Consider the following 13,798-nt stretch of genomic DNA (forward strand, 5'->3'; position numbering starts at 1 on the left):
TTTCAAATAAAAAATATCAATATTCAATCAAAAAATGTAAAGGCTACGTTTTTAATTTAAAAAACTAATTTTCTACCGAAATGATTAATTTTCTACCGAAAAAATTAATTTTCGACCCAGAAGATTAATTTTACAAACAAAAAATACCATTTCCACTATAAAGGATGAATATTCAAACCAAAAATACGAATTTTCCGAAAAAAAATTTTATTTTCGAGCAAAAAATTACTTTTTAACAAAATTGTTAGATTTTTAGTTAAATTTTCAACCAAATAGTTGAATTTTTAACCAAATATTAAAATTTTCAGCCAAATAAATGTATATTCAATCGAAAAGATGAATTTTTAAGCAAGGAGGTTAATTTTCGACCAAAAAAGTAGTTAGATTTTTATCCGAAAAGATCAATTTTCAACAAACTAAATTATTTTTGTACATAAAAAGACGAATTTTCCACAAAATGCATGAATTTTCAAGTAAAAAAGATCAATATTCAACCAAAAAGATGGGACAGGTACATTTTTAATAGAAAAAAACTAATTTTGAACAAAAAAAAAACAACTTTTTTAGAAAATAGTTTAATTTTCTACCATAAAAGTAGTTAAATTTTATCCAAAAATATAATTTGCAACAAATTAAATTTATTTTGATTATTTTCAACTTAACAAGGACAAGTTTTGCTACCAAAAATGAGATAGTTAAATTGGCAATTAAAAAAGTTAATTTTTACAAACGAAACAGTTTAATTTTCAACCTACAATAAGTACTTTTTAAGAAAATTGTTGAATTTTCAACAAAATAATAAAATTAACTTTAAACTATAAATTTTAAATTAATTACAAAACTTATGAGAAAACATAAAATGCTAGCATCTGTTATTAAACGAAAGTGATAATGAAATTGTAAGTAACTTTAAAACCGAAAAAAAACAGACTTTAATTTCATAAAATAGTTTCCAAATGTTAACGACCTTTTATCAAACTATTCTTCTAAATTCGTTCGCACTATTTTTAGATTTTGTTATGCAAATATTGAAAAATAATAGGCATGGCGTGAGATATAAAACATGAGTCAACCGGCATACGATGGAGAGGTTAGGATATTCGATAGCACTTAATTTGATAAAGCCTTTCTAGATTTATAGAAATAATAATATACGTACCAAGATCCTAGTTTATTAATTGGCATTAAGTGACGTTTTTTTTCAAGTATAATTCCGACTGTAGATTTTGATTCAATCAGCCAAAAAAAAAATATGACACACGCACGATTTGACAAAAACAAGTTGTTTACGTCGTAATATAGGCGTGTCGCCTGCTCTGCGCATGATCGAAAAAGTTCTGCATTTATTAATTTTCGTATCACAATCAATTGCATTAAAAAATTTTGTTATCATTCGAAATACGAATTTTAGTAAATTATAATATATATTTAAACATGAGCATAATTTTATTCAGGCGAAAATAATATTTATGAACTTTTTTATGTCAATTACACTCAAGTATATTTGGTTGCCTCTTTTCAGGAGTTTTCAGTATCACATTCGTGATAAATTTCTCTTTTTTTACAATTTTATCCACTTATTTTATTTTTATGTGAAAAAATACAGAAAGAATAATTAACGATAGAGAAATTTTCTAAAAAATGAAAATTCCGGACAGAAATTACAACTACCGAAAATGTTTATTCGCAAAATTTTAAAATCCCGCTATTTTGAAACCGGAATGGAGAAATTTGTGAAAGCAGTAAAATCCCGAAAATATTAAATTACACAATTTATAATACCCGAAATAAAAAATTATTCATAGAAAAAAACCTCATAATTTTCTATTCTCTGGAATTTTAAATTTCGTCAATATATTATTTTTGGGAATTGGAAAATTCACTATATTAGGAAATTTGAAAATTCGGGTTTGAATATGTTTATAAATCTTATTTTCTCTCAGCAATTTACTATTTCGGAAATTAAACATTTTTCTTTTTCCGGAATTCTAAAATTCGGCAATTATTTATATTCGGAAATTTGGCAATTCGGCCATTTCCTATTTCCTTAAATTTAAAATTATGGCAATTTGCTATTTTCAGATATTGACAATTTTAATTATTCCGGAATTTGAAAATTCGCTAATTTACTGTTTGTCTGAATTTGATTTTTTGGCAATTTACAATTTTCGAGATCTTTAAATTTCGACGATTTTCAACCATTTTCGGGAATTTGTACATTTACAAATTTTGAGAATTTGAAATTTCGGCCATTTACAAATTTAGGTAATTTGAAAATTCGGCAATTCACTGTATTCGAATATTAGACAATTCGGCAATTTACTACTTTCTTGAATTTCAGATTTCGGCAATTTGCATATTAGTGGTTCAAAAATTTCTGGAATAAACATTTTTTGTAGTCTTATTTTCTCTTGGAAATTTGAAAACTCAGCAATTTACCATAATCGGGAATTTAAAAATTCATGTATCTACAATTTTAAGGATTTAGGAATTAGAGCAATTTATTATCTGCGGGAATTTAAAAGTTTAAAAATTTCAAGAATTTACTATTTTCGGGAATTTGAAAATTCGGGTTAAAAAATGGTTGGAATTCTTATTTTCGTTCACAAATTTAGTATTTTAGGAAAATTTACTTTTTCCGGAATTTGCAAATTCGGCAATTTACTGTAACCGGAAATTTGGAAATTCAAGTATTTACAATTTTTTGGATTTAGAAATTTGGAAATTTTTTTATCTTCGGAAATTTTAAAGTTTAATAATTTCGAATTTACTATTGACTATTTACTATTTTTGAGAATTTGACAAAGTACTAATTTCGGAAATTTTAAATTTCGACCATTTACTATGTTCAGGAATTCTAAAATGTTGTAATTTCGGGAATTTTCTAGTTTCGGAATTTTGAAACATCGGCAAGTTTCTATATTTGTCGGCAATTTAATATTTTCCAGAATTGGAAAATTTGGCAATTTATTTCTTCCTGAAATTTAAATTTCAGCCATTTGCTATTTTCTGTAATTGGCAAAATTCAGTAATTTCTTGAATTAAATTAGGACCATTTGCTATTTTCGAGAATTTACTATTTTAAGAAATTTACTATTTTCGGGAATTTGCAAATTTAATAATTTCGTTAATTTAGAAATGTACTAATTTCGTGAATTTAGAAATGTACTAATTTCGTGAATTTAGAAATTTTGGCCATTTACTAATTTCGGGAATTTAAAAATGTAATAATTTCGGAAATTATATATTTTTGGGAATTTACATATTTCGGGGATTTGGAAATGTAATAATTTCGGAAATTTACTAATTTCGGGAATCTGAAATTTCGGCTTTTTCCAATTTTCGGAAATTTATTAATTTCAGGAATTTCTAATTTCAACCATTTACTCTTTTTAGGAATATAATCATTCTTATTTCCTTTGAAAATTTTTTCACTTGAAAACTCGTCAATAATTAACTATTTTCAGGAATTGGAAGATTTAATAATTTCATGGAATATAATATTTTTGGGAATATGAAAGTTAGAAATTCGACAATTCGGTAATTTACATGTTTTTTACAAAAAATTTTACACAAAATTGATTCCAGTTTCTGTTTATTTAAAAAAAAAAACGTTTTTTATTGCCTGGTATATTAAGATAAAGGTACTTTTAAAGTACGACAACCGATTTTCAATTCTAATTTCCAACTCTGATGAGAATTAAAAAAAAATTATTTTACTTTCAGAAAAAACAAACAAGGAACTTTAGATAACATTTTTTTAATCCAAAAATAATGTCTATTCAAAAAGAATTTTTCAATTTATAGTTACATTAAGGCAACTCAACAATTAAGGTTCTCAGAAAATTATATTTTTTTAATCTTTAAAAAACGACTCCTAAAAGAAATCTTGTTTAAAATGACTTTAAAAAAAATAAACGAGAGAAAAACTAGTTAAAGGCATTTTTCAGGTTGGCAACTTTTTTCAATTTTAATTTGATCTGAATTTAGTTTTTTGATCAGGTACTTAATTTTTAATTATTTAATTAATTATTATCTTGAGAGTATTTAATAATGCCGTTTCATTGTCTTCCTTTCCTTTCCTATCCTTTATTATTTTTTTAATCCCACTAGAGAAAATTTCAAAAAAATGTTTTTTGATTGTGATTTAAAAAAATATAATAATTAGCGATAAAAATATAAGAAAAGGGGTTTTCAGGCTGTCTGCTTCTTTTTGCATTATTTTTTTGTAGTTAAATTTGAATTTTTCATTTTAAAAAGGAATAATAATTTTGATTTAACACTGCATTATCAGTGAGGATTATCTTGAGAGAACTTAATTAATAAGCTTTGAAGCCGATGGCTTTTCCAGTACAAAATCGAACAAGTCTAATTATAACGTATCAAAGGGATGTTCCTCAGTCAATTACTGTAATTCCACCAACAGTCATTTTTCATTTGTAGTTCATCGAATTTCGGTAAAATTATCACACCTTTCAAATTTCCGCCTAATACTCCCCCTAAACATGTGCCGCCCTCTTTAAATTTTTAGGTAGTTTTTTTTTCTTTTTCAGACATAATAAATAAAAAAACAGAAGGAAAAACAGACTTATTATCTAATAATAAATAAAAATTCTAAGTACTGAGCCGTCCCTAAAACTTTGCCGCTCTTTTTAAGGTTTCATTAATAGTTTTTTTTTTTTTTCATTGCAGACTTGAAAAGTCAAAAAAGATAATGCAAGTCAAAGCCGGCTTGTTTTCTAATAAGCACAATAAAAATGTTGAGCCGCTATGACGACCCTAAAAATTTTCTGCCCTTTTTAAAGTTTCATTGCTAGTTTATTTTTTCCATTTCAGATTAAAAATGTTAAAAAGACATTGCAAGTTAAGTTTTTTAATAAAGATAACAAAAATGTTCCGCAGTCATTACACCCCTAAAACTTTGCCGCCATTTTAAAAGTTTTTAGGTAGTTTTTTTTCTTTTGTAGAAAATTAGTTTTTTTTATTTCAGACTTGAAAAGTGAAAAATATGGTACAATTCAAAGCAAGCTTATTTTCTCATAATGATAACAACCATTTTTAGCTGCCATGACGTCCCTAAAAATTTGACGCACTTTTCCAAGTTTTGTTACTAGTTTTTTTTTTTCATTTCAGACTTGAAATGTAAAAGACATTACAAGTGAAAGCAAAAATATTTTCTAATATAGATAAAAAAAAATGTTAAGTCGCTATGACGTCCCTAAAACTTGGCCGCTATTTTTTTAATTTTCTGGGTCGTGTTTTCTCTTTTGTAGAAATAATAAATAAAAAATTAATAGAGGTAAAACCAAACTTTTTGTTTACTAATAAATAAGAATTCTAAGCTGGTGTGCTGATCTTTAAAACTTTGCCGCCCTTTTTTAAGTTTCATCACTAGTTTTTTCTTTCCTTGAAGATTTGAAAAATGAAAAAGACATTACAAGTGAAAGCAGACTTGTTTTCTAATAAAGATAACAACAATGTTAAGTCACCATGATGCCCCTAAAACTTTGCTGTCCCTTTTAAAGTCTTTATGTAGATTTTTTTCTTTTATAGAGATAATAAGTATAATGTCCCTAAAACTTTGACGCCCTTTTTAAAGTTTCATTACTAGTTTTTTTTTATTGCAGACTTTAAAAGTGAAAAAGATAATACAAGTCAAATCAGCTTTTTTTAAAATCAGAACAAAAACGTTAAGCCGCTTTGACGCACCTAAAATTTTGACGCCTTTTTAAAACTTTCACCACTAGTTTTTTTTTTCTATTACACGGTTGATAACTAAAAAAAGACCATAGAGGAGATAATTTATACTTATTCTCTAATAATAAAAAAATTATAATTCTAAGCTACTGAGCCACCCCAAAACTTTGCCGCCCTTTTTTTTAAATTTCCATTTGCTAGTTTCTTTCTATTCAACTGTTGATAAGTGAAGAAAAGATAATAAAGGATATAACAGACTTTAGAGGTACTTACCTATATCGGTATATATTTGTCCTCAACTAACGTTTTTTTAAATTAAATTGTACAACTAAATTTTCAATTAATTTATAATGTTTTATAATTTTTAAAAATAATTTAATTTCAATTTTTTTACTTTGTTACCAATTTTACATTTTTCGTAACCATTAATATTCGCAGACCAGAACTTTTATTCTTTAATAATGAAAAAATAATAATTCTATGCTACTGAGCCGCCGCTAAAACTTTGCCGCTGTTTTTAAAGTTTCATTACTAGTTTATTTTTTCTATTTCACAGTTAATAAGTGAAGAAAAGACAATAGAGGAAATAACAGGCTTATTCTCTGAAAATAAAAAAATCTAAGGTACTCTCCCATCCCCTAAAAATTGTCGGCCCTTTTTAATGTTACATTACTAGTTTTTTATTGGTCACATATTAAAAAAGCGAAAATAAAATAATATAAATTTATTCATTAAATTGCTATATGCGATTTTAATTTTCTCCCCTAACAAGCAGGAATTTTGAATCTTTTTTCACAGGTAGTAATAAAACGATAGCAATAAACAATTTTATGAAACTTGAATAAGAAGTTAATTTCATCATAGGGAGGGTGGAAATTAATCATCACAAGTGTATCACAAATGAGAAAGACTTGGTTGGATGGTAATTTAATGGCACTTTGATTTCAAAACAACGTTTTGAAATGTTAAAAATTAAACTAAATTAAAAATTGATTATTAAGCCAATTTGAACATTGAAATTGATAACATGAATTTTCTTCCATTTTTAAATTTCCTCAATTTTCATCTGTTAGAAATTCAACTATTGAAAATTTAATTATTAATTTTCTATAATTTTCAACAGTTGAAAATTATTATATCTTCTTCAATTGTCAACAGTTAAACTTGAACAGCTGCAAACTCAGCTATTCAAAATTAAAGGAAATACAAAATTAAAATTGATAATTGAAGACATTTCCTTCAATTTTTAACACTTGAGTTTTCAACAGTTGAAAATGTAATTTTCTTCAATTTTCCTCAATTTTCTTCATTTTGCAAATGTATAAAATCCAACTTTAGAAAATTAAAATAAATTAAAAATTGAATTTTTAACGGTAGATTTTACTGTTGAAAATTGAACTGTCGAAAATTGAAAAAAAAAACTAAACATTGAATATTTAACTATTTTTTCATTTTCCACAGCCAGAAATTCCAATTTTTTAAATTGTCAGCAGCTTTACTTTCAACAGTTGTAAATTCCGCTATTGAAATTTAAAAAAATCAAAAATGAAGTTTTTAAAGTTGAAAATTCCACTTTCAAATTTGTTTAATTATCAATTTTCAACAGTAGGAAATTCTATTTTCAATTTTTTTTTCGATTTTTAATAGTTGAAAGTTAAATTTTTTCAATTTTTAATGGTTGGAAATCAAATTTTTGAAATTTTTAACGTCTGAATTTTCGATTCTCCTTAAATTTCGATGACTGAATTTTCAACTGTTGAAAATGGAAGAAAAATGATGATTGGATTTTTTACATTTCAAAATTCAATTTTTGATAATAAAAAAAATGCAATTTTCAATTGTCGAGAATTTAAGAAAATAGAATTTTTCACTATTGGAAATTGAGTAAATTGATTTAAAAGTGAATTTTCAACAGATTAATTTTGTATTTAAAACAAGTTTTTAATTTTTTACATTTACATAAGTTCACATGATAATTTAATAAATAAACATTTCAATTCATACGATATTTTATGGAATAAAGTCGATTTTTTGAAAACGGGTCGCTATTAACAAAAACTGTATTGAAAAATTAATATTCATCCAGTGGAATCTCTGATTATCTCCTTATTAATCAGTTTTAAAAATGATATAAATTGCAAAATTTTGCATCAAAACTGTTTAAAAAGGATTAGTTTTTTTTAAATGACATTGAGGGATAGACAATTTTGAGTTTTAGCCTTTAAGGATAAACTATTTTAAATCTTGTCTTTCAAAATTTGATCAAAATTGAAAATTTCCACATAATTTGAAAAAGTAGCACGAAAAAAATTGATTAAAAGTTTGTAAAATGCAAAATTAAAAAAAAATAAAGTTTTCAAGATTTTAGATATAAACCCCTTTAATGTCTCATTGTCCGAATAAAATTTTAGAAACGTTCTAATTCTAAACGTAATTCACAATTTATAAAAGGAAATAATTTATTATTTTCAGTAACGGCGTTTAAGTATTGTGAAACCGATGGAACGTGGTTTCGACATCCAGAATCGCAAAAAACTTGGAGTAACTATACAACTTGTGTCAATATCGAAGACCTTAGTGTGAGTAATTATCCAAATGTGTACCAAAATTTAGTTCAAAATTTTAAAGGGCAAGTTTTGCAATTTTTTGGACATTTGACCAAAGGAGCGGTAAACTGTAGAAAATCAAAACTACCGAGCGTAGCCGGTAACCGAAGCTGTTTTAACATGCTGTATATTTTACACCAATTAAGATATGTTTTTCTATCTTGATTCTGATGAGGAATTTCACATTCTTTTGAAATCCGCAGAGAAATTAGAAAAATGTTTCAAATTAACAAAACTGAGGCAGTATTTCTAAAATTATAAACGTTTTGTTTCCTCAAACAAATAAGAGATTTAAAAAAAAAACATTTTTTAGATATTTTAAAGAGGAACAACTTTGCTCTATGCTCTTTCTGTATTTCGCGCATTTTTTGAAAAAATGATGTTTGACTTCCATACAAAAATGTCACTATTTTTTTAATTTGTAAAATTTATCAAATTTTTCCACGGAATTCGAAATTAGAGAAAATTAGACATTATTTAGAGAGATTAATTAAAGAAATTAGACCAGAGTTATGAAAGAAGAGTTAAATATCTTAATTAATTGAAAAAATACGCCAGTAACAATTAAATTAAAATTTAAGTGTACCGCTTGGACCATCCGACAAAATGAAAATTTGAAACCCCGAATTAACTGATATTAAAAAAAAACGGAATTTTAATACGTAACAATTTTTTTCAGTGGCAGCAAGATCTCAATATTATCTACAAAGTAGGATACGCAATATCACTGCTCGCTCTTTTAGTATCTCTTGGAATTTTTACATATTTTCGGTAAGCCTTTTAAATTGTTTCTATTGTAAATTAAATGTTTGATCAGTTGGTTTTTTATCATTATCTTCAAACGTGCCTTATTTTGAGATGCTGGGTAAAGTGGGACACCTGTTTTTTATCCAGAAAAAGCAGTATGAAGTAATGAAATGAAAATTTTCGGGTGTCTCGCTTTACCTCGCATTCTCTCGCTTAGCCCCGTTTTACAGCATTTCCATAAAAATGAAATATTTCAGGTCTCTAAGATGTGCGAGAATTGTACTGCATATGAACCTTTTTGCGTCTTTTGCAGTTAATAATTTATTATGGTTAATTTGGTATGGATTCGTGGTTTCCAATGCTGATATTCTTTTAGACAATGGCGTGAGTATTCAATCTAATCTGATAATCTCACGGGGATAACATTCCGTCCCCTTTTTTACCTACTACCCCTTTTACGGTTTCATGGCGGGGGAGGGGGAGTGAGATGGGAAAGTAGGGGAAGGGAGTGTAACTCAGGGGAAAAGAGGGGTGGGAATTCAAAAGAAGTGAGGGGAGAGTAATTAGGGGAAGTGAGGGGAAGAGAGTGGGCGGAAAGTAGAGATAGTGGGGAAAGTAAAGGGAAGTGGGGGCAAATGAGGGAAAAGGGAAGTAGCGGAAGTGATGATGATTGAGGGACGAAAAATTAGGGGAAGTACAGAGTAGTAAAGTAGGGAAAGTGAGAACAAATGAGTGGAAGGAAGCAGGGCAAGTTTTGGGAAAGTAAGGTGAGAGAGGGTAAATTAGGGAAGAGGAATTAAGGGATTTGAAGGAGACAATTTAGGGAAAGTGCAGAGGAAATGAGTAGAAGGAAAATAGGGTGAGAAAGTGAATTAAAGTGAGGGAAACTAAGGGGAAATCAGTAGAGTGAGAGAATAGAAAGTGAAGGCAATTAAGGTGAAGGAAATGAGGAGAAGTATGTAAAAGGAAATTGAGGGAAGTGAGGGGAAACTCGGGGAGACAGAGTAAAGGAATTTAGGGAGATTGGAACAGTTGGAGTAATGCAGAAAACGAAATAGGGGATGTGAGGGAAAAATGAGTAGAGAGAGAGTTAAGGAAAGGAAAGTAGGCGAATTGAGAGGAAACAAGTGGAGAGTGAGTAGGAATTGAGGGAAAATGTGTGAAGGAAAATGGGGGGATGAAGAGAGGGAAAGCAGGGGAAAGTTGGAAAAGGAAATTGAGGGGAGTATGCGGAAATTCGGGAAGGAAAAGTGAGGGAACTTGGGACAGTGAGAGAAAATAAGAAAAGGGAAATTAGAGGAAGTACGGAGAAGGAACGTAGGGGAGGAGAGGCACGAAAAAGTAGGGGTTGTGCAGAAAGGCAAGTAGACAATGTAAGGAAAAATGAGTGTAAGGGAAGTGAAGGAAATGAAAGTAGATGAAGTAAAGGGAAATAAGTTTGGTTAAATTAAGGATTGAGGAGAAATGAGGGGAAGGAAAGTAAGATGGGATGGTAGGGGAAGTGAGTAGAAGTGATAAGAAATTATTGGAGGGAATTTAGGGAAAGTAAGGGAAATTGAGTGGAGGGGTAGTAGGGGAAGATCGGCAAATGAAATTAAGGGAAGCGATGGGAAATGAGTGGAGGGAAAGTAGGAAGAGTGAGGTGAAGTTTGTTCAAACTAGAAAAAGGAAATTACGGAGAATTGAGAAGCATTATGGTGCGCGAAAGTAGAGGAAGGGGAGAAGTAAAGGGAAATAAATATAAGGAAAGTTAGGGAACTAAGGAGAAGGAAAGTACAGAAAGTAAGGGCAAATTACTAAAGGTAAAATAAGAATTGAGGCTAAATAAGGGAAAGTGAATCATAGGAAGTGAGGGGAAAATAAGAGAAGGGAAAGTTCTTTTGGAAAGTGTTCTTGGAAAGGGGGAGTAGAAAATGACAAATTTGGGGAAGGATACTAAGGGTATGTGAGAAATACGAACGTGGGCTAATTTTAGAGGAGTAGGGAGGGAAGGTATGGGATTGGGAGGTTTGCACAAAATAATGAACTAATTTCTTTACCTTAAAACTGATATTCTGAACTGCTGTAATCCCTGTTATAAATTCTGATTGCATCAAACAATATATATTAACATAAGAAAATTTTCTGTCACAGATAATGTGCCGACTTCTGCACGTCATTCTGCATTATTTTTTAATTACGAATTACTCGTGGATGCTGTGCGAAGGATTTTATTTACACACGATGCTCCTAAGTGCATTTGCGAGTGAACACAAATTGGTCAAATGGTTGGTTAGTCTTGGTTGGTGTCTGCCTGCGATTATTGTAATTATATATTCCCTTTTGAGGATAATCAGCGACGATCCAGAGGATACGGCCCAGTGAGTTTTCTTGTATTTTATTTGGAAATAAAGAAATAATTAGATCAAATTTCAAAGCCAAAAGAAAGCATTTCCTGGACTATTACCAATAACAGGCCTAACAAGTGCAAGTGCTTTAATCAGAAGGGAAGTAAAGAGATGAAATTTACATTTAAAAAATTAATTTTTTACCCAGAAAAGTAATTTTCCGCCGAAAAAAATGAATCTTTAACAAAATACATGAATTCTCAGAGTAATTTTCAATCCAAATCCACCAAATAGATTTATTTTAAACTAAAATGATGAATCTTCAACTAAAAAATTAAGTTTCAACAAAATAGTTTAACTTTTAGCCAAGTGTTTGAATTTCATCCAAAAATGGAATAGTTAAATTTTTACTTGAAAAATAGTATTTACAACCAAAGCAACCGAATTAAAAAAATTTTAATTTTCAACTATGAAGTTGAATCTTCAACTAAAAAAATTATTTTTTAAGAAAATACCATTTTCACTATGAAGTGAATTTTTAAATAAAAAAATATAAATCCTCAAAGAGAAATACAGTTGAATTATTAACAGTTGCATGTTCAAACAAATAAGGGAATTCGCAATGAAATAATTAAATTCCGTGCCAAGAGATGCATTATTTTAAACAAAGTATTTCAAAACAGATGAATTCAAGCAACAAAGACGAATTGTCACAGAAAATTGTTGAACACTCAACCAAAAAATATTAAGTTTTAACAAAACAGTAGCGTTCTTAACGAAAAATAAATAAAATTTCTACCAAAAGATGAATTTTCAAAAAAGAATTAATTTTCAACAAAAAAATGGAATATTCAACCCAGAAAGATTTTCCAGTCCAGAGAAAAAAATCAATAGTCGAATTTTCACCCAAATAGCTGATATTTCCATCCGGGACATGAATCTTCAACGAAAAAATGCTTTCTCAACAAAAAGAGTTGAATTTTCAACCCGCAAATATGAATGTTTAACAAAAAAGTTAATTTTTATTCAAATAGTTTTGTATTTTCCATAACAACAACATTTTAGGTCCTGCTTATTAGAAAAAACTGTGCTTATTTATATTGCATTGGGTGGGTAATTTAATTGTAGTATTTTCGTGAAATATTCATGGCGCAATGTCCATTAAGAGAAGATAGAAGGGCATGTAGCTGCAGACCTTTTGATAGTATCGAAACTGAGGACGAATAATTAGATTACGTGCTTCCTACGGCTAATGTACCAAAGCCGCCATACATACTCAATGTGAAACTCTGTGGAGAAATCGAATCGCACACGTGTAATCAAAGTCAAAATCCACTTAAAATTTCATAATTACTTCTTAAGACTAATTTTATATCAGAACTTTTGATTCTTTCTAGTTTTTGAAGTTTAAAAATGTCTACTGTTTCAAATTCCCTGTTTTAACTTTTTAATTTAAAAACAAAAACTTTTAGTTCAAAAATAAATAATTTCTTTCGTTAAACATTAATAAAGTAATACATTATTATTTTTCCAGATGCTGGATTAATTCAGGAAATTATATAAACGTTCTGATATATCCCGTTTGTGTTTCCACGTTGCTCAATTTGGTTTTTCTCTGTAACATTGTTCGTGTTCTTGTTACAAAACTGAGAGACGGACCAGCACATGGAACTGGACCATCTCGGGCAATGCTACAAGCATTTAGGTATCTAATGGGATAGTTGCATAAATTTAAAATAATATATTTTTTTTCAAAATACTACATAAAATTCTAAAAATTGCAGTATATTAGACCAATTCTGTTGATTAGATAATTTTTAAGAAAAAAATATTTAAAGAAAAGCATAGAGTACCTTGTTCAAACAACTCTGTGACTTCGATAAGAAGATTCTCGCTCGTAAACTTTTATGTGAAAGTGCGTGACACCCACCGGCGACTGCGACAAGCAGCTCCTCGCTCGTAAGACTGTACGTAGCGTCGCTCGTAGCGAGCGCGATCCAATCACGTGATACCCCCACTTAGCGACTTCCACAAAAAGAATCAATTCAATTTCATAAAAGTATTTATTAATCAACAATTGTACATATATAGTTTATAGATATGTGAATTCTTATTTAGAGTATCTATCCTATTTGGAATGAGCCTTCTTTATGGTAGTTCGCATGTGCCAAGTGGTTTGCATTTATTCAATGAGATAGGAATCAGAAGAAAATTTAATAAAAATCTGATAGATTTATTAACGCTTAACCCAAAGAGAACTCTACAATATTTAAAGAAATAAAGGCGATGCTTTTTTATTTTAGAATCCACCTTGAAGTAACACACGGAAAAAAAATTCTTGAGGCGAACGAGTGAATCGAGAATATATTAAACTCAAAGAAAGTGTACGCTTGGATTAGGTAAAACGTTTAGTTAGAAGAG

At 28.8% G+C, this 13,798-nt stretch overlaps 2 protein-coding genes across 6 annotated transcripts in view; one reads left to right on the forward strand and one right to left on the reverse strand.

Moving 5' to 3' along the window:
- Positions 1-13,319, reverse strand: part of LOC117174327 (esterase FE4-like) — a 58,701-nt gene extending 45,382 nt beyond the window's left edge. For 2 of the 4 annotated variants that reach the window (XM_033363349.1, XM_033363347.1), the window contains exon 1: positions 13,231-13,319. The gene's annotated coding sequence lies outside the window, so the exon portion shown is untranslated. Of the gene's footprint in view, positions 1-1,159; positions 1,272-13,230 lie in introns of those variants that run through there. The other 2 variants (XM_033363348.1, XM_033363346.1) reach the window with 1 other exon arrangement.
- Positions 1-13,798, forward strand: part of LOC117174334 (calcitonin gene-related peptide type 1 receptor-like) — a 748,751-nt gene that overhangs the window by 706,905 nt on the left and 28,048 nt on the right. For both annotated transcript variants that reach the window (XM_033363359.1, XM_033363358.1), the window contains 5 exons: positions 8,170-8,276; positions 8,983-9,074; positions 9,308-9,434; positions 11,184-11,410; positions 12,912-13,082. In XM_033363359.1, the coding sequence (XP_033219250.1) occupies positions 8,170-8,276; positions 8,983-9,074; positions 9,308-9,434; positions 11,184-11,410; positions 12,912-13,082 (724 nt within the window). The remainder of the gene's footprint in view (positions 1-8,169; positions 8,277-8,982; positions 9,075-9,307; positions 9,435-11,183; positions 11,411-12,911; positions 13,083-13,798) is intronic.

The sequence above is a fragment of the Belonocnema kinseyi genome, chromosome 6 (assembly GCF_010883055.1).
Source record: "Belonocnema kinseyi isolate 2016_QV_RU_SX_M_011 chromosome 6, B_treatae_v1, whole genome shotgun sequence".
Classification (NCBI taxonomy): domain Eukaryota; kingdom Metazoa; phylum Arthropoda; class Insecta; order Hymenoptera; family Cynipidae; genus Belonocnema; species Belonocnema kinseyi.